The 26,048-nt window shown below is 37.8% G+C and overlaps 1 protein-coding gene across 11 annotated transcripts in view; it reads left to right on the plus strand.

Moving 5' to 3' along the window:
• Window positions 1-26,048, plus strand: part of Pcdh15 (protocadherin related 15) — a 1,443,104-nt gene that overhangs the window by 1,301,231 nt on the left and 115,825 nt on the right. For 9 of the 11 annotated variants that reach the window (XM_029482520.1, XM_021175219.2, XM_021175220.2 and 6 more), the window contains 2 exons: window positions 4,535-4,644; window positions 6,463-6,603. In XM_029482520.1, coding sequence (XP_029338380.1) covers window positions 4,535-4,644; window positions 6,463-6,603 — 251 coding nt within the window. Of the gene's footprint in view, window positions 1-4,534; window positions 4,645-6,462; window positions 6,604-8,732; window positions 9,866-26,048 lie in introns of those variants that run through there. The other 2 variants (XM_021175231.1, XM_021175232.1) reach the window with 1 other exon arrangement.

Below are 26,048 nucleotides of genomic sequence, written 5' to 3' on the forward strand. Positions count from 1 at the left end.
ATAAAACAATGAAATAATTGTTTCATCTCTATTTATACTGTAAAAATAGGATCTAACATTTGGATACCACAAATTATGTTATTCTAGTATAGTTATTATCTAGATGACTCAGATATTTTAAAACGTTTAATTGAAAAAAATTATACTGCTACGTATTTTCCAAAATAATTAAACAAACTTTAATTTGTGACACTAAGAAAAATTATGTTGTATATTTCTTGCATCTAAGTTATTATAAAGCTGGTAATCTTTCTAGTTCAGTCTTTAGTTACAAAGATTTGTTTGAAACAGTAAGTTTAGAGTTATTTTGATCGATTTTTATCTGAGTAAATCCCAGTGCTGTTTTGATATATTCATGTAATGAAGCACTATCCAATAAGCAATGAAATATAATATATTATGCACCTACTTGGGAAAGTAAGGTACATGTGTGAGAAGAAAGATGATATTGCATAACATTCTACTTATAGCTTTATGACGTTCTGGGAAATGTCATAGGCATTTTATACAACTGGAGGTTCAGAAGGAGAGAAGGAACAGAAAAAAATAGGGGATTTTTGAGATCACCCTAAAGGAGAGTTTTTCCATGGCCTAGGACAGCAGCTGTCCTGACTGTGCTAACAGCAGAAGCAGCCATGTAAATACAGCAACACCACCCTGCAGTCTGTGCTGGACGGCACTGTGGTCTGCTTGAGTCTAAGACAGAGCTCACTCTCACACACGTCATGAGAGTGCAGTGTTAGTAGCCCTCCTAGCAGCTGGGGAGTGACCATATCAATGCCTTCCACCCCACTTTCCATGTTAAATAGTGTTTCAATTTTTTAATTGCCTTTTTTGGCAAAAAAAAAAAAATACACAATAGAATATTCTTCAGCGTTAAGAAAAGCAAAACTATGAAGTCCTTAGGCAAACGGGTGAAACTAGAAACATTCTGAGCAAAATAACCCAGACCCACATTTTGTTTTGGGTTTTTTTGGTTTTTCATTTTTGTTTTTTTGTTTTGTTTTTTATAATTTGTGAATGTTAGCATTGATCTTCAGATATGTGTGTTTAATTTTGAATACCCACAGGGGTCATGGATTGCTAAGGGGCCATGATAAGAGAAGCCTTTCAAGGGAGGGCATATGCTATAAAGGGAAAACAGAAATAGTAGGGTTAAGTGGGGATGAGGGTGAGAAGACCGAGTATAGTCAGGATGAAGAGGAGGGATAACTAACACTAGAAACCTTTTGAAAAAGCCATAATTAAATCTGCAACTATAAATTATGCCTACATCCACATGGATAAGAGGAGTTTAAATGTAGTTACCCTATAACAGGGGAATAATGGCTCAATTAGACACCCCACGCCAATGAATAATTCCAATATCAGGAATGGGTTATCACTCTTTGAGTTATTCTTCAAGGGAGTACAATAGACCCCCAAATATTGCAGGCCATTGGCATTGCTCTTGTTTACCATGCAGGAGGAGGGTGAGACCCTGTAGCTAAAGATATTACATCCTTGAGTCATAGAACACAGAGAAATCATGCTGGGACCAATCTGGGAGCTAGCTTTCATATGGCTAAGGAATGGCAATTGATGGTTGCTGAAAGAGAGTCAGTTTTCCTTAAGGGTGTGATCCCTGGTAGGTTGGCCATGCTCTAATAGTTGGCCACACAGTCAAGCATATGCAAGTAGCACAAATTGGACTTGATGGGATGTAAAAGTGGAAGGATGGAGGCAGAGTTTGGTAGAGAGATCAGAATGGATCTCAGAGGGGCTGGGGGTAAGTATGAATAAAATATATTGCATTAAATTCTTGAAAAACATTTAAAACTTAAAAAAAAAATCAAACCAAGCACAGTGATGCATGCCTGTAATCCCAGCACAGAAAAACACAGAGGTATGAAGATTACATCAAGTCTAAGGGCAGCCTGAGCCACAGAGAATTCTACACTAACTAGATTATGATCCATATACTATTTTTAAAAATAAATTTAAGGATGTCTAGTAATGTATATTATAAGAAGAATTTCAGGTGTATGAGTTAATAGTGGAAGATTTGTTTGAGCTAAGTTTTCTAAGGAATCTTTTCTTTTTTTCCTGTAATTAATTGCTTCTGAAATTAAGCAGTGCATTTTAATTATATTTAATAGAAGGAAAAGAGAAAAGGATTCACCATAAAATATTAGTCACAGAGTGAAACTTGAAAAAAACTTTTTAAAAAATATGTGTTCACCCATAAATCAAATTTACTCACCAGATGCTATTAACAAATTCCCATTAGTTGTCAAAAGTTAAAAATGCATACAATTCACACTTTCATTTCACACTTCTCGCATTCATGAAGTCCGTCAATCTACTACAATATCTCAGTTTTATATTGTCTACAGTTTTACCTCCATCCATCTTCATGGTGGCTTATACCCACCTCATTCAAACTGATTATAAATCTATGGCAATGCCTATGGGACTTCCTTCCTACTAATTTGTAGTAAATGCACTTCATATTCAAACTATATCTCACTGCAGAGAGAGAATGTAATTTGTCAAAAGATAACAGATATTTTTCCAGAGCATAGAACAATAATAAGATGGGCATGTCTGCAAATAAACAGAGAAGAATTGAAAATGTTTAATCTAATGTTCACTTATCATGGAGTCCACTTAATTCTAGGAGGAGAAAATTAAATTTTTATGGCAGTGTTTGTTCTGGGAGAGAAACGTGTGCTGCTAAAACAGTTAAGGCAAAGGTTAATGAGCTGATATTTGTCTAGAAGTAAATTAGTTTTACACATTTACTACCAAGGAGAAGTTTAAATGCATTATTGGCATGCATAGGATATAAATTCCATTATAAATCACATCGTTGATTTTTTTCATGTATTAATTATTTCTATCCTGATTATTCAGTTAAAGTAGCAAAAATGAACACAGGATGTTCTTTTTGCGTGTAAACCCCATTCCTGATGTTACTGCCAGGATACTCATTCCAGATATGGACCAGCTATGGCTCATTTTATGCCCTCTCAAAATGTTTAGTACAAATGTTGACTAGGGATATAGTCTCTTCTGAGGCTCGCATAAACCTCCAGTGAACATGTGTGCTTGGATACACTTCAAACCTCAAGAATATTTAGATGTATTATGTTAAGATTTGAAAGTATTAGATCTTGAGGCTTAGGTTCATTGCAGGCTGATGCTTAAACATCACTTTTGGATTTTTGTCATGTTAAGAATTCCCCATGGTAGCTGGTATCATTCAGTCCAAGGAGGAATATTGTCAATCAGTTCTATTGGCTGTAGTGAAAACGTAACCTTCAACTTCCTGCCATATGGTCTACTCCATAATGTCATTCTATCCAGCAAAGGGTATAGTCAAGAGTATCTACTGCATGGAGTTACCTTACCCGTTATGTTACTCGATCTCTTAGGTGACTGTCATGTTATTCTGGTAAGGAATTAATGGTGCATGAACCTATGAACACTTATACACACATATGCACATACTATGCAATAAATGCCCAAACAAATCAGACCATGTCAAGAAACACTGATTACAAGAGATCAACAAGTCTTCAATCTATCCACATATACAAAGGACCTTCTAAATGTTAGAAATAGAACTGTCATTTATAACATCCAGCTGTCAAAGACCATTGAAGTAGAAACCTGTTAATGTAACCAATGTAATGAGTCTGCTATGAGATAATTTGTATGGGCTGCTTTAGGAAGTGAAAAAGTAGAAGAAAGTGGTCTAAAAATCTATAAAAGGATTACTGTTTTTCATTGGATTTTTGGGTAGATGCTATGTATTTCCAATTTCATTCTTAAAAGTAAATGTTGCACTGAAATAGATAGGAAGGAAGAAAAGGAAGCAGGGAGGAAAGGAAGGAAGGGAGGGAGGAAGAGAGGAAGGAATGAAGGGAGGGAAGAAGAGAAATAAGAAAGGAACAAAACAAGGAAGGAAAAAAGGAAGGAAGAAAGGAAGAAGGAAAAGGAAGGAAGGAAAGGAGGAAGGGAGCTAAGGTGAGAGGGAGGGGTGGTGGGAGGAATGAAGAAAGGAAAGGAAGGGAGGGAAGGAAGGAGGGACAGAGCTGAGGAAAAAAAGGAACAAAAGAAGGAAAGTGAGAAGGAAAGAAGGAGGGACAGAGCTAAGGGAAGAAGGAAGGAGGGAAGGAAGGAAAGGAGGGAAGGATGGTGGGGGAGGTAGGAGGAATGAAGGAAGGAAAGAAAGGAAAGGAAGGGAGGGAAGGAAGGAGGGACAGAGCTGAGGAAAAAAAGGAACAAAAGAAGGAAAGTGAGAAGGAAAGAAGGAGGGACAGAGCTAAGGGAAGAAGGAAGGAGGGAAGGAAGGAAAGGAGGGAAGGATGGTGGGGGAGGTAGGAGGAATGAAGGAAGGAAAGAAAGGAAAGGAAGGGAGGGACAGAAATAAGGAAGGAAGGAACAGAGGAAGGGAGAAAGGAAGGAAAGAAGGAGAGAAGTAAAGAAGGAAGGAAGGAAAAAGGAAACAAACAAAGGAAGAAAATGAACACCCCTTTTAACCCCGCAGACCTCCTCCTGTAAGTGAGCTTGCGGCCAGAGGGACTGTAGTTGGTGTCATTTCTGCTGCTGCCATCAATCAGAGCATCGTGTACTCCATTGTAGCAGGAAATGAGGAAGGTAGGTAGCGAGTTTTGCCTTTGTTTTCTCCAAAAACCAATAAATGTAGAACCAGATGAATTCTTGATTGAACTATTATTTCCTCTATCCTGATGCCATTCTTACCATCTTCAACATAATTGATGACTTGATTAATAGTTCTGTGGTGTTAGTTAAAGCCATTGTGTGCCCTGATGGATGGTTAATATTCAATTATAGAAGCTTTTATCTTCCTTTTGTTGGTGATATTTTTGTGACATTTCTTCAAAATGAATGAGTTGTTCTTTTGACTGCAAAAGATAGTAATTTTCTAGACTCTCCTTTTAACAAGTCTTACCCCACATCAGACCAATCCCAAGGGAGTTGTAAGATCTTACATAAGTATAAATGTCAAAAGAGACTTGCCAGCACTGACAAGCATACATGCTATATCATACAACAGCCCAAACAGACAAAATCAATTAATGGGAATCTTGAGTTTTGTCTTCCAGCTGCTTTCTCAACAGTAGTCATTTGCTGGATTCTAGGAACAATATCATCCCCAACTCTCTGCTTCCACATTTCAGCTGCTGTCCTCTGAGACCCTGGGCAGACTGGGATAATATGGGTGGCTGAGAATGTTTAATTGATATTTTATATATTAGTTTGAGTATTTAATTTAAAAGTGAACTTGCATGCTACTTGGCAGTCTGAAATAACAGTCCTGAGACTAGAGTGTTTCTGTGAGCACCTCTCACTACAGTGACTGCCCCTCTGGAAAGCACTCACTGACACCTCTCACTACAATGGGTGCCCCTCTGGGAAGCATTCACTGACTGGCCATTTATTGACCCTCTTTTCTTTTCCTCCACTGCTTCACCTCCTTCCTGAAAGAAATGGAACCTTCTTTCCCCACTGCTCTCAAATGTTTAAAAAAAAAAAAAAGCTGTAAGTTTTCAACCTGTTCTGATGCTTGCCCTGTCCTTGGGCTTGAAGGTAGTAACAAGTCTGCATTTATCAACTGCTTCCACCACAGTGTGAAGCATTTTGTATAGTTTATCCATTTACTCATTCATCAAACAAAGGCCAGTTATGTGATAATGAGTCTCCCAGGTGCTAGGAATATGGAAACAAGAAACAAGCATGTTCTTTATGATCTTAGAATTAAACAGATCATCAACAGATTAGAAATACCTGTTAAGCATGCATGTGAATAATAACTGTTAGGTGTGTATATAGAATATATCAAGGAATGGTTATTATTATTACAGAGACTGGTGAGGGAGGATATGGGGAAGGAAGAGGTGGGATGTCATACAAATAAACATGTGTCTTTCCTTCCATTTAAAAATCTTACATACCAGCTTAAAAAACAGAAAGACAAGGGCAGAGATTTCTAAATACCCATAATCATAAAGCACTTTGTAAAAGTGACCTAGAAGCTAAATTACAAACATGATCTTCGATGTTCTTAGCCAAGCACTAAAACTACAGGATTAGACATGTGTGGTAGAGGGTTAAAGCCAAATACCCGGCTAAGCATAATGCAATGGGCTTCTGTAAAAGAAGACTCCTTCTAAAGTACAACCATCTAAAACCATAGTGACAGGAAGGTCACCAGCTACACCCAGCAGAGTCTCAAATAACACTCAGCCAAAACTAACAAAACATGCCATTCAGAGAACGCATCATCTGGATAATCCCAGTATCAGTAATATACTTCCAGATACTGAAATCCTTTCTCCTTTAAGCTTGACTATTCTTCTGGATGATTCTGGTGCTTTGGAAACCATAATAGCTTTTAAAGAGAATAGCTCCTTACCATGTGAAGAATCTAATGAGTTGTATGCTGGATTCCAGACAAGTTTGGAATCAACAATGTCACTGGGGTCATCTATGTGAATTCACCGTTGGATTACGAGACAAGGACCAGCTATGTGCTCCGGGTACAAGCAGATTCTCTGGAAGTGGTCCTTGCCAATCTCCGAGTCCCTTCAAAAAGTAAGTTACATTGCTTAAAAGTTTGACAGTATTTCATGGTGTTTTTGCTGTCTTGAGAATGAAATACATACTAAAAAATGGAGCTTTCCTTTGAGACTGTGGGAACCTCTTTGGTTGCTGGAGAAGAATACCCACCCATCTTAGCAAATCGCATAGTGCAACTGGGGATGAGGCAATAACATACTATCTGCAGATGCTCTATAAAATACTGTTACTGCTATCTTCACTTGGACAATTTCATTAGTAAATGTTCGCATCTCCCTTTGAAAGGCTGAGTGTGTGGCTAACAATACTGCAATGGATGGATGATACTAAGCAGTGCCTACAAGAAAACCAAGGGAAAAGTTTGATCTAGACATGAATTTGATCCCAGGATCTCAGTTTGATTCCCCCATGGTGGAAGAAAAGAATCAATTCCTGAAGGAGAGAGAGAGATTGAGAGAGAGAGAGAGAGAGAGAGAGAGAGAGAGAGAGAGAGAGAGAGGAAGAGCAAGCTAAATAAAAGTATATTTTCTAAATTAGTAATTAATGATAATATTCATGTAGCATCCCATTTAATTTCCATGAAATTCTATGTGATAATAAAATGACTGCCCCACTTATAAAAATTAGTTTCAATGATGCTATGAAGTAACAATCAGTACATAAAAAAATACAATGCAGCTGAAATAGTGAATGCTGAAATATTTCTTTGACCTGTCAGAGCAACATCGCTTCCATGGAAGAGCAAGCTGAAGTCTGTTTGTAGAAAGGACTGATAGAGATACTGGGAGATGTTACCAGAATGACAATAAATCCTCACATGTAATACTTTTATACACTAAATCAGTAAAGCTTTTTTATTTATCCCATTGTGCAAAAAAATATCTAAAACAGTGGTTCTCAATCTGTGGGCTGAGACCCCTTTGGAGATTAAATGAGCCTTTTACAGGGGTAGTATATCAGAAATCCTGCATATCAGATATTTACATTGTGGTTCATAACTGACCCATCCAGCACGTCCAGCTATTCCAGGGTCTCGAGGGGACCTTCTCCTAAGAACCAAATTAGGGGGTAGAGAGAGACGAGAACCTTGTGCGAATAACGACACGGAAATGTTCCGAGTTTCATCAAGGCCCCAATGTATTATCCAGCCCCAAGGTTTAAATGCACAAGCAAAAGGGGAAGTACAGGTACTTATCAGTGGGAGGGGTGGGGCAATAGAATTGCACAAGCAAAAGGAAAAGTACTTATCAGTGGGAGTGGGGGCAATAGAAATTTTTTTCTTTTGGCAGCTACACGGGGAAGCAGGAACTTGGTGGTATCAGGGTGAGGTCAGGACATCGGGCGATAACTTAGGGCTGGAACATTCTGTGGTTGTTCTCGGAAGGGTGTGTCAGTGGCCCGCTTTTGACCCCCTTTTCTTCTCAGGGGAAGAGGCCCAATTCAGAGATCAGGACAATTGTGTTATCTTAATGGCTCCCAACACATAACAGTAACAAACTTACAGTTATGAAGTAGCAGCAAAAATAATTTTATGGCTGAGGGTTACCACAACAAGAAGTGTATTAAAGGGTGAGAGCATTAGTGAGGTTGAAAACCTCTGATCTAATTCACCTTTTAGCTTGAGACCATATTTCAACATTATAGTGGAGCATGACATTCATCAACATTTCTAGAATGGGAAAAGGGAGAGAGGTGGAGGAATTGTTAGAAAGTGAGAGCAAGAGAGAGAGAGCAAGATAGCAAGAGAATGAGTGAGAGCAAGTGAGTGAGAGTGAGAGAGAGACAGAGACAGAGGCACAGAGAGAGAGAGAGAGAGAGACTGGTGCTGAGGAAGAGGCAAGGCAAGAAAAATGGGAGACGATCTATACAAGCACATTGGGTTGTGAATCTCCTGACACTGACTGCCACCAGAGAAGACTTTCATTTACCACAAACTTTACTTATCAAACTGGTGTGGGTGTCTGTATAGCTCATCATAAAGATACATCTAAGTCATTTGAAAATTCAGGACACATAATATATTTAAAATTAAAGGTATTCAACTCTACCCAAAGGTAAACCTTCACTGCCATATTTAAATTGCCTCAAAATAGTAGATTTTAAACATTATAGAATTGTTTATGTGTACTGGTGTTTCCCTAAAGGTCTGTCTGTGATACCATGTTCATGGAGAACCCAGGTGTCAAAGTCTCTAGGACTGGAGCTAGGGGTGCCTGTGAGCCACAGTGTGAGATCTGGGAACTAGAACTGGGTCCTCTACAAGAGCAGCAAGTGCTCCTACCCTAAGTCATCTCTCCAGCATCTTCCTTTGGGGTTTTAAAATACTTAAAGGAGTCAGTGAGGTGGTTTAGCAGGAAAGAGCAATTGCTGTCAATCCTCAGGACCCATAGTTGAGAAGATTTCTGCAAGTTTTCCTGTGACTCCTCATTGCTGTGACAAAACCTCAGAGGCACACACCCAAGGAATTAAATGAATATAATAAAAATGTAGTAAATTGTAAGCATTATTTGGAGAAATGAAGAAGAATCCTTAGACTATAAACTTATTTGGCTAAACAAATAGATAAAAATGCTATAGAAGAAAGGTATTATAGAACTTATTGGCTAAAACATAGACAAAATGTTCTGAAAGAAAGGCACCTGTAAACACAACAAATGATAAAAGTTATTTGAAAATTGTTAATTATCATTTTTTATTGAAACAAATAGCTTTAAAAGAAAAATAATTTACTGCATGCTCAAAGTACAGGATCTGGCATTTCCAAGGACTATCTATGATTTTCAGAATAGAAAGATGATAAGTTCTCTATATAAATGTAATACAGGTTATTCCCTTCCCTCTAGTGTATGTGTAAATCGAAAGTAATAGAAGCTTATGTGGTGCCCATGTATATGCTTGTATATGCCCTGGTAGGAATGTAGTGATGAGACCGCCTAACAAACTCATGAATTACATCTCAGAAATGCATGGAGCCTAAGGCATGTGTGCTTTTATTCAGTGCTTGCTTATTTGAATATTGCTATTAACATTTTATGACTAACCTTTGCCTTCTGTTTAAAATGAAGACACATGCATTTCCAACATTGTTCCACTTATTAATAACTGTTAATGGCCTGTAATCAATTCCTAGCCCATTAGCTATGCAAATAAGAAGCCCATTATGTAAATTGAGGTTAATTAATTAATTGTCTAAAGATTTTACTCTGCTACAAAATTAGCTACTCTATGGATTTTAACTCTATCGCACATCATATTAATAAAAGCAAGAATCTAATCCACTGAAGTTGTTCTTCATTGTGTGACTTCTTTATCAAGTCATTGTTCATAAAATAGCTTTCAATATGAATTTTACAACTGTTCTATAAATAGATTTAACACGTGAATGAAAATTAAATTATGCAATTATAGAGTTCATTTCACAAATTCAACATTAAAGTTTAAGGCAGTATGGTCTAATGTTTTTCAGTGCTAGGATTAAGGTTGGGAATATTTCAATATCTAACTTTTATGAGATCATCTCAGTGAAAGAATAACACTTGCAACAGTGTCTCCTCAATTCCAGCTACCTCCCATCACAATGCTCTAAAGCTCATCAGAAACAAGGCAATCCATCTTTAAATATTTCCACATTACTTCTTAAAGTTAATACCAACCCAAATTTCTCTGACCTCAAAAGCAATAAGTAGTATTTTACTCTTGACACAAAAAAATATGACTATACCCCAAAACATAAATTCAAGTCCTTCAGAAAGAATGAATGACCACACCCCAAAACATAAGCTTGATGTTCAATTTCTTCCTTGAAGTGGAATAGGGGAACTGTCAGGAGAACACATGTCTTGTTGTCAAAAGATCTATTTTTAATGAAGTAACATTAATGCCATATTCTGTGGATCTCTGATGTTTTTGAAGACCATCTATCTCTATATAGCGTAACTTAGCTCTTAAATTCTATTTTTAGCTATTTACTCTATGAATAATCTTGAAAACACTTTATTGTAATTTACTAGATTAGATTCTAATATGACCATGAGTTTTATTATCTGACTATTAACTTGCATTACTCAATCATCCTAAACAGTTTGTAATATCAACTATTAGAGGGGCTGGGTCTTAGCCTTGTATTCTTAAATGAGCTGCATAGGCACAAAGCCTATCTAATAGTAACAAAATTAATTTAGAATTTTGTATCAGTATACAAAGATTTATATCAATGAAACCTTAAGCATTTTTAGAAGGAACACCTGAAAAAGGGCCCCACGGAAGACCTGGAAAGACTCTGGGTGGGCAACAGAAGGGAGAGACCAAGGGTTGATTTAATGGTATTCAAGAAGAAGACCTGAGGGGACACTGGATCAGCAATGGGAGGCTAAGGCCAACCTGAGGAGACTCTGTGTCAGCAGCAGGAGAATAAAACCAAGGATTGTTTTTTTTTTTTAAATAAAGTCTCTTGAAACCTTGTTTCCAAAAAACAACAACAACAACAAAACCAAAAATTTAACAAAAGATGAATTATCACTTTTTGTTTTATGGCCATGTGCATTTTCTGTTAGTTCATGCATGTCTCATCCCAATAGCAAGAGAACAACAAACAACACATAGTAGATTCCATGAAACTCCACTGAAGCCTTTTATAAACTGCCAAGACTCAGCTTGTCTAACTTTTCATTCACTTTTTCTAGGGTTTTTGTTTAGAATAATCTATCTATTATAGAGAAAAATAGGTGATAAATGATATATAGATAGACAGATAGATAGATAGATAGATAGATAACCTCCTTAACTGATAAATATTATTTCAATTTCATTGATACTCTTTAATACTAACATAATAAATATACAAAGTAGTGAATCAAAAAATCCAAATAATTATAAGGCATATTCAAAGAACACATTTTATAAACAAATTAAAAATAAACTTTAATAATATAACCTAAGAGCTTATAAGCCCACTGCTAAAACAAATATGGGAAAGATGAAAATGGATCCTAGTAGTCACCATCTGGTATACCCTTTCCTTTATCCCAGTAGATATCATACTTAGGTCTCTACATGTCCTGACTTCTGTCCAGTCCCTGAATACTACTGAATAGTATCTGAATCTGATAGTTGTTCATTAACTGCTTATCATACACCAGGCAGTGTAGCAGCATTTCAAGACACAGAAATTTAGTTATCAAAATTGCTGCCTTCAAGTTCCCTTTAGTTAAATAAAGAGGCAAAAGAGATGCATAACTATTGAGCATGTAAGTGCATTGCCATCACTCTTAAGGTATGACCTATGCCTTAAGAGTGATGGCAATGCATGGGCAAAGCTTACATCATCCAGAAGAGTTCACCACTAGCATAGATGATCAAACAGCCCAACCTGTGCACTGCATCATGAATAAACAAAAGAAAGTTATAAGGGCAATTCCAAACACAGTAAATAAATACTAAAAGTGTGAAAAGTAATATTTTCTAAGAAAATGTAGCAATAGGACTAAGGCACTGAAAATCTAAAGAGATCTGTAATAAATTTAATGTAAATATGATAGATTTTATAGAGCATTAAAGCAGGGTTGACTGCTGTCAAAGCCCATACTCACAGGAAGAAAGAAAAGTGTCTAGAATGAAATCATGAGAGGTTTAATATAAAACAAAATAAAATTATGAAGTTCGATTGCAATTCTTTCTTAAAGAACACTCGTCTTCATAAAAGAAGGAATGTGGATTACATTTGACATTCCATCTTAAGTCCAGTGCTGGCAACTACATTAGAAACAGTGTTTCCTCTATGGGCTGAGTGGTGATCTCACATTGGAGACAAAGTAGATAAATCTAGAGATAAAAAAAATAGAGCAACTGCTATTAGCTACCAAGGCTGGATGTAAGGGTACTCCCAGCCACATCCTGATGCATGTAGCTGCCCAGCATTACACAACAGGAGACCTGTGAATATGCTACGGGTACAGCCTTAGGCCTAGGAGTGTAAAAGTTCTTGCTCCAAAATCAGTGAAAGAAAGAGAGAGAAAGAGAGAGAAAGAGAGAGAGAGAGAGAGAGAGAGAGAGAGAGAGAGAGAGAGAGAGNAGAGAGAGAGAGAGAGAGAGAGAGAGAGAGAGAGAGAGAGAGAGAGAGAGAAGAATTTATTATGACCCAGTATGAGCCAAATATGAATGCCCATGGTCTGGGAACACGGATTCAATTTGAGTAAGATGGCTCAGTGGAGCAAGGCACCTGCCAATGAGAGTCTGACCCCTGGATAGTGCATAGTGAAAGGAGCGGAGCCTCTCCTCCTCCTGCAAGTTATCCACTGAGCTCCACAGGTATGACGTGGATCTCTCATGACTACACACATACAAAATATATGTTATAAGTAAATATTTAAAATATCAAGTTCAATAGCACAGCTATTAATGAAACAAAGGGGATGGAGACTTTAATTTTTATAAGTTGGTTTAAAGGGAGCATTGATTAAAAAGTTGGTTTAAAGGGAGCATTGTATCAAAGTAAATATTTTAATTCAATTTAAAGTATACCTCTTAATAAATAATTATATTCTGCTTTTGATTAACATGTATTAATTACATAGTATGAGATTCAATAAAAACCATGTCCTTATGTTGACATCAATGTTTTTTAACTTCTACATATGAGAAAGAGAGTAGTAGTCATCTTTTTGTGAGTGGTCATTTCCCCCATGTCCATGCATTTAACTCTAAATAAAATTTCATTTTTTTTGGCGTGACTAGTACTCCATTCCATGTGTATATGGCAATATTTCTCTCCTTATGCCATTGTTGGGCATCTGAACTGATGTCATAGCTTAGCTGTTTGTAAGCATGGCTTTGCTTGACGATGTCTCTCTAGCAGCTGATTTTATTTCCTGGCTTTGTACCTAGAAGTAGCCTGATTTGTTTTATATTTAGTCTAATTTTAATTTGATAGGAAATTCCATACCATTCTTCAAAATGACTCTGCAGCTTTGCCTGACTATCAGAGGGGGAGAACTTATTTTCTTCTTTCTAAAATGTAATTTTATAATAAAAATATCTTTTCTCCATCTCCCTGCAGGCATGTACTATATTTGACTTTTTGATAGTTCTGATTCTGCCTAAGATGAGGTGGCATCTATTGTTTCTATTTCATTTCTCTGAAAGCTGAGCTATTTGTAGTTATCTATATATTTTACTGGTTATTTACTATGTCATTTGATCACCTTTTGGATTGCTTTTATTGTTAAGGTTTTTTTTTCTACTTAATATATTCAAATGACATATTGTCAGATAAATAGGCACATACAGTCTCCTAACCTACAGTACTCTCTTCACCCATGGATGCTTCCTGAGCTCTACAGAATCTTTTTAGCTGGAAGGCATTGCCTCTGAAGTTTTGCTTTTGTTTCTTGAGCAGTGGGGATCATGTCTCAATCAACAGAAAATAGTTTTCCATAATTTTCATCTATTTGTTTTATAATTTTACGTCTTTCATATTGTCCTTTTATGTGCTATCTTTCAGCATTTATTTACTAGAAAAAATATTTTAAATCCAAAAATTAGAAAGGATAGTGAAACTCAAATTATGCTTTGAGTAGAGAGCTATGAGATGGGGTATTTAGAATGCAGTATATACATGTATGAGATTGGTAAAGGACATATTTAATTGATAATAAAATGTAAATGAAAGAGTGTTCTTTAAATACTATGACCTATGTCCCTGTTCTGACTCCATCTTTAATATGACTGTAAATATAGTGACAATAGTCATAATTACTGAGCCCCATTCATGTAAAGTTTTTGTCAGAATTACTAATATTGAGTAGGGTATTGAATTAGTGTTAGGGCATTTCTAGCAGGCGTGAGGTCCTAGAACTGGTCCTTACCTCCAATAAAAACAAAACTGATATATATCAATAGCCTAATAGATGCTGTGAATAAATATGCCCACTGAGTATTTTGTTCAATGCAAGAGTGAATCTGGAAAGTTAAGGTCAAATTGTGAAAGATTCGAGTTTCAGGCTGAAAGCAACCAATGTAGATCACAGTACTCACCTACCCAAGGACTAGATAGCCATCTGAGCAGTTCCACTCTTCCCTCCCCGCACTGGCTACATTACAAATAGAGCCACAGCAAGTCCTATCAACAGGGGAATGCACCATTCTTTCTTGTCACTTAGCACTCACTAAGGGGACAGCCCACTTGAGGGCTTTCCTTCCTTGGAGTGAAGCTAGACTGGCTCCCCGGTGTCTTCCACTCTGATCTCTAGACTTCCCCTTCCCCTCCAGCCTCATTCTGTCAGAATCCACGTGTCTTTACTCATCTCCCATGTTCAACACTATCTTTGATCAAATCATTTTGAATGTGAGAGCATCGCATTTCTAATGCACCGTCTTGAATCGGACACCTCTTTAGTTTCTGTTCATGTGCTGTTTCTCTCTAGACCAGCTCAATAACTGCTGAATTCACAGAGTAAAATAATATGTGTCTCAGAGCAGCTCTCCAGAGCTGGTAACCGCAAGACCCTGTACAGAAATCTAAGACAGTATTTCTGCCACAATGATATCCACGTGCTTTATTTTTATGTAGCGTAAAAGCACTAACATGAAGCTTTATAGCTGAGATGGATTTATATAATTCCATAACTGGAGTGGCAATTTTTGCTTTATTGTAAAATTATAATTATCTTTAAATGTCGAAGAGAAAAAGCAAACCTTTCTACAAACATGTCATCGTATTTTTGATTCAGTTAACTAGGCCTTCAATCAGAAATAAATGACAGAGCAATTAAGATAAGCTTAAACTGGTGATAAAAACAACTCAATGCTATTGATTTCATTTTATGGTTTTGCTTTAGGGTACAAGCTTGTAATATATTTCATTTCCGTGGCTTTTTCTCGTTTCAAACAGAAGGTTTGTGACAAATAGTGCTAATGACTATTTGTTATGGACTGATTTACAAAAGCATTCTTCACATAGCACAAGTAACAAAATCCAAGCTTGTCAGGTAGTACAGTCTTCACCATAAAAATGCCTAGGTATGGTGGAAGTCTTATGTTCATATGGCTGTATTCTAGATACATTACTAATAATTCATTAATTTCCATTATGGAAACCAGTTTAAAATAATCCCATGTCATATATAGCATTTCTATCTCAAACATTTTATGCATCTTCTTAACCAAGGACAGTGGTTAAAAACCTAAACCTTAGCATTCAGCCGGCAGAAGCAGGAGGATAATGAGTTTAAGATTAACCTGGGCTACTAGGTAGTTCAAGGATAGCTCAAACTGCTTAGAAGGATCCTGTTTTGTAAGGATCCGTGATTCACCAAAGAATGATACCCCAGACTCAAATAGTATGCAAAAGCAATGAGCATTTTATTTTGCAGAAGTCCAGCATGCAGGGGTCTAACATTTACCAAGATGAAGACATCCAGATGAGCTCACAGGCCTAATTTAAAGCAGATTAGAGGAATTCCTGGGAGGGGTAGGTAACCTTTATCTTGATAGATCTCTTGGGGTATTGGAGTCTTTCAAATTTGCTAGTACTCTGGGGACATTCCAGAACTGTTGCTAGGGGTGGGGTGGGTGGGGGGCTGGAAACTGTTCCTGGGGAAGCCTGGAAACTGTTGTTGACTTACTGTTCTTGCCTCAGGCCAGGTGGCAGGGCAGCTTCAGGTGTCTGGGCAGCTTCTGATTGGCTGCCCCTGGCCTGTAACTGACTTGCCTGGACTTGCCCAGTTCTGGGAAACAAAGATTTAGGCTTAGTCTCCTGAACTGCCAGTTTGAAGCCTGTCATGGAGTCAGCCTGCCTCTCTTCTCTCAGTTTCAAAAACTTAATGATAACACTGTTCAGAGGTAGATGCTTGTCTAGCATGCACAATGGCCTGGATCTGATTCTTAGTACCAATGAATAAATAATAAGAAGTATTTAAGAGATTAGTAATGCATGAAATGGCCTCCTCACTTACCCTTCAGAATTGAACCTGAATATAAAGACAAAAGATGTCATTTTCTTCCTTCTTAAAATTTCCTTAATTACGTTTAAATTATGTTTAAATTAAGAAGCAAGTCAAGATTGTTTCTTGAATTAAAATATTTCTCAAACATATAACCTGATTCAAAAAATAATAGACAGCACAAATATTCTATTAATAAAGAGAGACCTAAATTATACATTGGGGTCTGTGTATCTCTGTGATCAGAAAGACCCTTGCTCCATGGAGACTAGGTAACCCAAGTTAATGCACACAAAACTATGTATGGACCTGAAATCCATTAAATAGTGCATAGAACTAAAACATCATTTCTTACATGCACCCTGGCTCGCCAGCAAAGCAGACGCCACAACAGCATCCTTCTGCACACGTTTATTGGGAGAGCTTGATTGCAGAGGCGAAAAGACCCCAAGCCCAGAACTGGTGCTGCTTATATAGGCCTAGGAGAGGCGTGTCTCACACCTGGATTGGTTGTGCTTGGGTTATGCTTATGACCTCATTTGCATGCTTACATCTGATTGGTTAACTTCTCTCTCATCTGATTGGTTAATTCTCAAAACCTCATCTTGGCAAAAAAACTTTACTGCCTATGTATGCGTGATGGCCAGCAGTAGCCAACTGCCACTCTGCAAGGGCACATGTGGCTTCCCACAATCACTTCTCAAAATGGAAAACCAAAGCAACTGTCTAGACAATACAAAATACAGGATAGATCACCATTATTTTCTTCTGAATGACATGAAGTTCTTGAAATTTGTGAATAGGTATCAGTCATACTTAGTCTGCAGATATTTCATCATGAACAGGTTTGAATGTATTTCAGTGGTAGTGTGCTTGCCTAGCAGACACAAAGACCATCTACAGTCCCAAGTATCAGAGAAAGAAAACTTGGATCTGAACTATAAAATCAGGGTTACCAAGAGAAAAAGCAAATAGGCCCTTTGGCTCCATTTTGGATGCCTAATAGTGCCCAGATCTAGATGGAAACCCTTGACATATCTGTTCTTCTTTTGTTGTCTGAACCTCTGGGTCAAATTCCTTTCAGCCATGCGTGCAATCATGTTAACTGTCCCTTGAGGCAAAACTACTGCCTTCCTACTCTTTCACTAGCTATAACGACTTAAGCATCTGAAGCCATTCAGACAAGATGATACTTTTCCATTAACCTATGCCAGCAAATCAATAAAAGCTACCCCACCCCCTTTTTTTTTTTCTGAGAGAGCAGCCTTGGCTCTTTGTCAGGCTGGCTCATTGCAATGACAATTGGAGCCCCAGAACAGCCAGGTCTGTGTTCTCTGAGCGTGTGACTCAGTCTTATTTATATTGCTTTAGTGACAAAATACCTCAATAGTCTCCAATAACATAGCTGACATTTGATAATTTCCTAAAGATTTAGTATATTGATTTTCATTTATTTTACTCCTTACAGCAGGTGAGTAGAGGGCATTTTTTTCAACTTAGTGAAATACTTTATTTTGATCAGATTTTAAAAGCAGCTGAACCTACTGGTTCTTGATTGGTGGGGGTAGTGGGGGGGGGGGAATTCCATTAACTAGACAAAGATAAATTTTAGCATTAGTGTTGCCTGAGTTTCAGAGCAACAGCCCTGGCCCAGTAGCCTGACCTAATAGGTTAGGCTCAGCAACAAGTAGAGGTACTTAATTGTGCAAAGCAGAGAGAGCCATTTTCATTAGTGTGGCCAGTTTGAGAAGAAGAACCAATGAAAGGAGGTCAGAGACCAACTCCACCCTCAGAATACTGACATGAGCTTGAGGTTTAAGTAGAGAAAGATTTGGAGCAGAGGCAGTAAGTACGCATAATGATTCAGTGTGTCTTCTCAGTCATCTTCTCAGTTATAATCCAAAGAAGCTTAAGAGGAGGACCCTGGTTCCTACAAGATGGTTCCTCTTGCTCCATGGTCCAGCCACACCAACAAAGATACTTGTCCTTGCTTTAGAGTGGACCTACCTAGCAAGGGTTATCTGTTCCTGTCTTTGCACCTTTGACCTTGGGAACTATGATATAGGTCAGGAATATTTGAGCACGTAACATGTTTATGCAGAATTAAGAGGAATCTGACCCAATGTACAGCCAAAAATGAAGGCAAAGATAATAGACATCTAACCTGCTCTTAGTCACCTAGTAGAACAAGTACAAAGTCAATGAAAAAAGAAAAAGAACTTTTTGTAAAAAACTAGAAATAGAACCCAGGACTGAGCTCTATTTTCTGATCACAACAATGGTTTCTAGAGCTGGAAAGATGGCTCAGAAGTTATGTGCTCTTGCTGCCCTTTCTGGGGACCCAAGTTCAGTTCCTAGCACCCACTTCAGGTGACTCACAACTGCCTATAACTACATTTCCAAGGAATTTGATGTTTCTGGCCTCCAAAGGTACCTACACTCCTACACACACACACACACACACACACACACACACACACACACCCCATACCTACATATAATTTCAAATAATAAATATAAATCTTATTTTAAAAATGTGTTTCTAAGTACTTATCATTGCTGTGACCTGCATTAAGTTAGGGACTGACCTGACTGAGGTGACAAGGAATAAGCATCAGACAGACACACATACAGAAAAGCAGGGCATGGGTGATCCATGCACTGTGATGGAGGTACACCAGCAGCAGCTCAGAAACTCAGCATGTTTGTTATGAACAGCAGGAAGGATGAAGGAAGAAAATTAGCTAGTCTTGGTAGGATATCTCTGTAACAAGATCTCTGTACTGTGGTCATCAAAGAGGTGAGAGATACAGTGGATACTTTTTGCATGCTGTCAATATCAATACTTAGACCAAGAGAAGGCATTGCCCTTCCTTTAAGCCCAGCCCAAGGAAGGCCTTAGCATGGTTCTGAAACACTGGGGCCCTTGGCATGGCAGTGTTCATGTCAGCAATACATTTCCACTCAGGACATCAACTACTGCCCACTCGTTACATTTTTACAGTGAGAAGAAATGCAATGGAAAATGGCACATGTAAGAGGTGTAAAGGAGATTGACCCTTTAGATGATTCTTTGTCTTCAAGTGTGATTCCCCATTCTTTTAAACATTGAGGTTTCTGTTTTTCTCAATTCTATAGCCAGCATTTTCATTTATTCTTAAGAAATAAATATGGCTGAGAGTGGTGGCACACACCTGTAACCTCTTGGGGATATGAAGGCAGAAGCATCACAGGTTTGATGCTGTCTTCAGCTGTGGAGTAAACCAACTCTTGCCTGGACAGCATGAGCTTGTCTTGAGACAGTTAAAGTCAGAAACAGATTTAAAACCACTTCAAAGAATAACGACATCTTAATTTCCTTACTCAACACTCTTCTCCTTTTAAAATGACCTTTCTTTTCTCTGATCCCCATCAACCCCTAATTACTCTATAGCTATAGTTTAAAAGTGTCTCAGTTTTGAAATTTCTAATGATAAGTGGTCCCCGTCAAGTGGGAACAGGTACACCTGGTCTTGATTTCTTCATAAGACCAAAAATGAGACATTCAGTTTTATACTGTCCTGGTTTCCATCATCAGGGCATAGGTTATATGTGTAGAAACTCAGATGAAGTTTGAGTTCGATTCTGAAAGTGATTAGAACAGGGCCAGCCATGTGGAGTGTAAGATAATATTTCAGGGGCAGTTGTGGCCATACTTTTACCTTCACATTGCAGAATTTATGCAATTAATGTGATGTGATTCTATGTCCCATTGTTTTCTGTGAACAAAGCACTTTCATCTTACCAATTGCTCTAGTTCAATCTCCCAGTTTAGTTTTGATTTTTCTTTCTATCCTTGAGCTGTCACCCCAGTTCCCACTCATGGTAGCTGTATACGTTCCAAAAGCCACCCTTCATGCTCTTAACCTTACCTTTAACATTTATATTGTGTGCGAATGAGCATGCTATGCTATTCATATCTTATTGTCGATCACTTTCAAGCAAAACTTGTATAGTTTCAATGGGAAATAATTTTATATTTTGCCTTGTCTCTTATTTAGAAATACATCCCAAGATAAAACTGGTGAGCATATGCATAACGAGTTATTGGAATAACATACTTCTGGCCTTGCTCTATTTTCTTAGATTACACCTCAGGGACTGGAAATGATTTCTAGCCCTCCCCATTACTGGTGTTGTTGCCGGGCTGATACTAGAATTAGCCTTTTATGTCTATTAGATGTCTGGATAATTTCTTTTCTCAGTTTCCATACTGACCATACTTATAGCTATTATAAGTATGTAATATTTTTCTTTCTATCCTTGAGCTGTCACCCCAGTTCCCACTCATGGTAGCTGTATACGTTCCAGAAGCCACCTTTCATGCTCACGAGCATTATACCTAGGTGTGCAAATGCACACCTCCATTCCCAATTCTTAGGAGGCAGAGGCTGGAAGATCTGGATATTAAAGTTATCCTAGGTTACATAGCAAGCTCAAGTCCATTCTGGGCTATATGAGACCCTGACACACACACACACACACACACACACACACACAATTTTTTTTAAAACTACCTTAATTTCTTTGCATTCTCTATTCTCTCTTTTTAAAATGTCCTTTCTTCCTACTTAATGCTATTTGTATAACATTGAGACAATTGTTAGAGAAGGAGATGTGACTTAGCTCTGAATTACTCACATAGCACAGGCAAGGATCTGGATTTTTATCCTTAGAATAGATCACCCAGTGGCAGGAGATAGTATAGATGTGAGACATAAAGATCTAGACTGTACTTCCTACTTTATTATCTAGGAAATATATACATATCATATATTGTTCACAACGGTAATATCTTAAATTGTATTAATGAGACACGTTAAAACGCATGCAAGAATATAGATCATTACTTTGGCAGACTTTACATACACATATATACAGATATACACAGCCACATGCCTACATGCACACACAGAGACACACCAACACACATACAACTTCCAAACAGACTGTTTTAAAGTTATGGTGTCTCTTAAAACAACTATGGTTCTCTTATTCTGAAGGTACATGCCTAACATAATTTTCTTATTATCATATGACTCCAAGAACATTATTTCCATGCCACTGAGATCAGGGTGAAGAGCTGAATTAAAATGGATACATTGATTACTCACTAGACAAAGCGTTGTGCTCTGTGTAGGAAGAGGAGAGGTACTTATAAGGCAGATCATTGTCTTCAAGATGTTTGTAATTAAGTCACACTCCATCATAATGAAATACAAAAGTAAATAGTGGTATAGAGCCATTTGATATGTCAATGGGGCTTCATCGCTGACTCACATCCCCTACTCTATAAACTAGTTAAATTCTATATAACTGGCACTAAGTAGGAAGGAAGGACATTTTAAAAAGAGAGAATGAGGCAAGTAAAGAAATTAAGACAGTCATCCTTGATAGAGTTTTTGTTTTGTTTTGTTTTGTTTTGTTTTGTTTTGTTTTGTTCCGAGACAGGGTTTCTCTGTGTAGCCCTGGCTGTCCTGGAACTCACTTTGTAGACCAGGCTGGCCTCGAACTCAGAAATCCACCTGCCTCTGCCTCCCGAGTGCTGGGATTAAAGGCGTGCGCCACCACGCCCAGCTAGTTTTTAAACATATTTAAAAAAAATATTTTGGGGTCAGGGTTACATATACCTCAGAATTGCTATGTAGCCTAAGATGACTATATATATTTGGTATTATATATATATATATATATATATATATATATATATATATATGACGTATATATTGATGATAGATAGATAGATAGATAGATAGATAGATAGATAGATAGATACGCAGGCCACAGACTGGGGAGAGGCAGAATTGAGATTAAAGTGATAAGAATGTTGCACAAGCTAGATTCACCATAGAGATTATAAATGGGCACTTAGAATAACGGGTTTTGTGTTCTTCAGTCCATTCTAATTAAGGTTAATGGAATCAGGAATGAGAAAGGATGTGGGGAGAGATTTAGAAAGAAAGGAATGGGGGAGAGTATTTTTAAGATAACTCTGGAGAAAAGTGACTGCATATACATTCACATAGGACAGGTCAAAGAGAGAAATGAGGAACAGATTAATATCTGAGGATATGCACTTGAGAGGCTTCTTCAGTATTCTTCATATTCTTTCTACCTAGATGACTGAGGTGGCTAAAAACAGAAACAGGGAATCTGAATGTCTAGTGGCCCCATTTGCCTTTATTTTTTCACTGCTTTTAAACAGTGATATAGAGACACACTAACTGCAAGCTTCCAAAACAAACAAACAAACAAACACAAACAAACAACTCCACTATGATTGACAGCTGCACACGAAAAATTAGTTCATTTCACTCCTATCTGGGAGAGAGAGAATGACAGCTACAAAGACCAAACTGAGCTAGAGCTAATATTGGACAAAACATAGAGACTGCAATAGGTGCACAAGAAAAGTTAATAAAATTTTAAGATTAGGGTTAATAGAGAATGCAAAATAAATCAAGAGTGATTTTATAAGCCTGGGAAACGGGAATTAGATCTCAAAACTATCTGGAAACAAGCTAAGCCTCTAAGGAATGTTTAAGCCTAGATGTAGAGATGGTGGGAGTCATTTAGAATGATGGGTTAAGTCAGGAATTGCTACAGTTTCTAACTAACATGCCTTAAATATGAAATGAAAATCAGTTGGAAAAACTGTGTATGTATATATGGAAATTTTTCCATAATTTTGATTTCCCATAATTTATTGGGAGAAGAAAGATCAGTGGGCAAACATATGTGTCTCAATAGGAAAAACTCATAGTAAGGACAGACTAATTTACATATGTAAAGAATATGGATACAGGGCAAGGAACTATTCACTCATCAAGTGATCGTGGGGATTCCAGGGCAAAATAATGTTCTCTTATATCAGGGGATCCAGTGAAACCAAGGTTGCCACAGGAAAACTTGCTACATGAACCATTCATCTAGCCCAGCTCTTGTCTTGTCCTTGCTGGCTGTGTGTTCAGGAGGGAACAGTGAGCTTCAAGTGCCTAGAAGACTTAGTCTGTCCCAGGGACCGGCAGGAGAGCAACAGGAAACATAGAGGGCAATCGTCCACTGCCAGTGAAAGAAAAGACCCTTAACCTAACCTAAAGGAGAGGCTTCAAGAATAACAGAGAATATGAACAACGTTAAAGGTCTTGAAAAAAGCGCACTATAGAAGACAGTATGTTGATGAAACTTGGGTGAGATGAACAGCAAGATAGTTTGTGTCAAATAAATTAGAAAGACTTGAAAGGGAACTGGTGAGTTGTTTTAGCAAACTAAGGCACTTGCTGCCAAGTCCCAAAGACACACATGGTAGAAGGAGAAAACCAATTCTTACAAGTTGTCTTCTGACTTCCACTCATACAATGGGATCATCAGATCTTATTACAAAAGCCTTTACTCAACAAAACCAGAAAATCTACATGAAATGGATGTTTTAGACAGATTCCACCAACCAAAGTTAAATTAAGAGCAGGTAAACTATCTAAATAGTCCTGTAACCCCTGAGGAAATGGAAGAAGTCATTAAAACCCTTCCAACCCCCCAAAAAGCCCAGGGCCAGATGGCATTAGTGCAGAATTCTACCAGAACCAGACCTTCAAAGAAGAGCTAATAGCTAATAATAGCTCCTCAAGCTATTCCATACAATAGAAACAGAAGGAACACTACCTAACTCATTCTATGAAGCCACATTTACTCTGATACTAAACCACACAAAGACACAAGAAATAAAGAGAACTTCAGACTTATCTCATGACTATCAATGCAAAAACACTCAATACAATTCTGGCTAACTGAATTCAAGAACACATCAAAACCATTATATTACCAATCAAGTAGGCTTCATCCCAGAGATGCATAGACGGTTCAATATATGGACTACCCAGTAACACCAGAGCTTGTGTCTCTAGATGCATATGTAGCAGAAGATGGCCTAGTCAGCCATCATTGGGAAGAGTGGCCCCATGGTCTTGCAAACTTTATATGCCCCAGTTCAGGGGAACGCCAGGGCCAAGAAGTGGGAATGGGTGGGTAGGGGAGCAGGGTGGGGGGAGGATATAGGGGACTTTCAGGATAGCATTTGAAATGTAAATGAAAAAAATATCTAATAAAAAAATTGAGAAAAAAAAAAGAAATTCTGCTGTACTTGCAGACAGGAGCCTCGTTTTACTGTCATGAGAGAAGATTCCCCGGCAACCAATTCAAACAGATGGAAAAAAAAAAAGGTTCAATATATGGAAATCCATCAGCATAATCTGCTGTGGACTGGCCTCAGTTGGCCCCTCAATCCACGGGAGAATCAGAATCCTGGTATAAGTGGGCAGGGAGTTGGCGAAAAGGTGACAAACAGATGCGAACATAAGGGAGTGTTGTGTCTGAATGTAGTTTGTCAAAGTGAGCATCAGACTTATATATTACAGAAAACAAAGAAGTTAAGTGATACATTAAGGTCATCCAAGGTACATTGAAGTTATCTGACACAAAACAAAAAATGCATACAAACAGACTGGCATGAACCAGGCAATGTTTACAATTGAGATAAGATCAGCCCTATTTACGTAAAGTCAGTCACAGGAGCCAGGTGAAAGGTCTGATGCAGTGCTAGTCTACTGTTAAACCCACCACCAGGGTTCCCTTAGTAAATACCTACTTATGCTATTCCTCTGGGCCTAGTGAAAAACATGCACCAGGGGAGTTCCATACTACTAACCTTTCATGAATAATTCAATATTCCAGTTCCTCCTAAAACTACAGCCTTCCTTCTTCCTAGGCCATTGTAAATTCCTGTGTATGGGAGTGACTCGGCTATTGTTCTAAGTATTTACTAGGTAGATTTCTAGCTCTATTCAAGTAAATTGTAATGCCTGATTTCTTTCATGGTTTCTCTTACAACACTAGAGGTAATTCTGAATGTTACTGAATAGGCAAAATTCTTACTGAATTCCAAGCCCAGGGTCAGCTCGAGGACTGCCTAGGACATTGGAACACTGGTGGAGGCTAATCTAACTTAGCTTGAACTTTTCACCTCAGGACTGTGTCCAAGTTTTTGGGCCTGCCATGAAGTCACTACTGGAGTGGGTGTGGCAGTAATCCACTATGTAAACATACTCAAAGGGGAAAAAAAAAAACACATGATCATCGAATTAGATGCAGAAAAACCATTTGGCAAAATATGACACCCATTCATGTTAAATGTATTGGGGAGATCAGGAATTCAGGGCCCTTACCTAAACATAATAGAAGCAATATACAGCAAACCGTCAGCCAATATCAAATTAAATAGAGAAACACTTGAAGCAATCCCACTAAAATCAGGGACAAGACAATAATGCCCACTTTCCCCATATCTATTCAATATAGTGCTCAAAGTTCTAGCTAGAGCAAAAAGTCAACAAAAGGTATCACAATTTGCAGATGATATGATAGTATATATAAGCAACCCCAAATATTCTACCAGAGAACTTCTACAGCTGATAAACAACTTCAGCC

Source organism: Mus caroli, chromosome 10 (assembly GCF_900094665.2).
Source record: "Mus caroli chromosome 10, CAROLI_EIJ_v1.1, whole genome shotgun sequence".
NCBI classification, from domain to species: domain Eukaryota; kingdom Metazoa; phylum Chordata; class Mammalia; order Rodentia; family Muridae; genus Mus; species Mus caroli.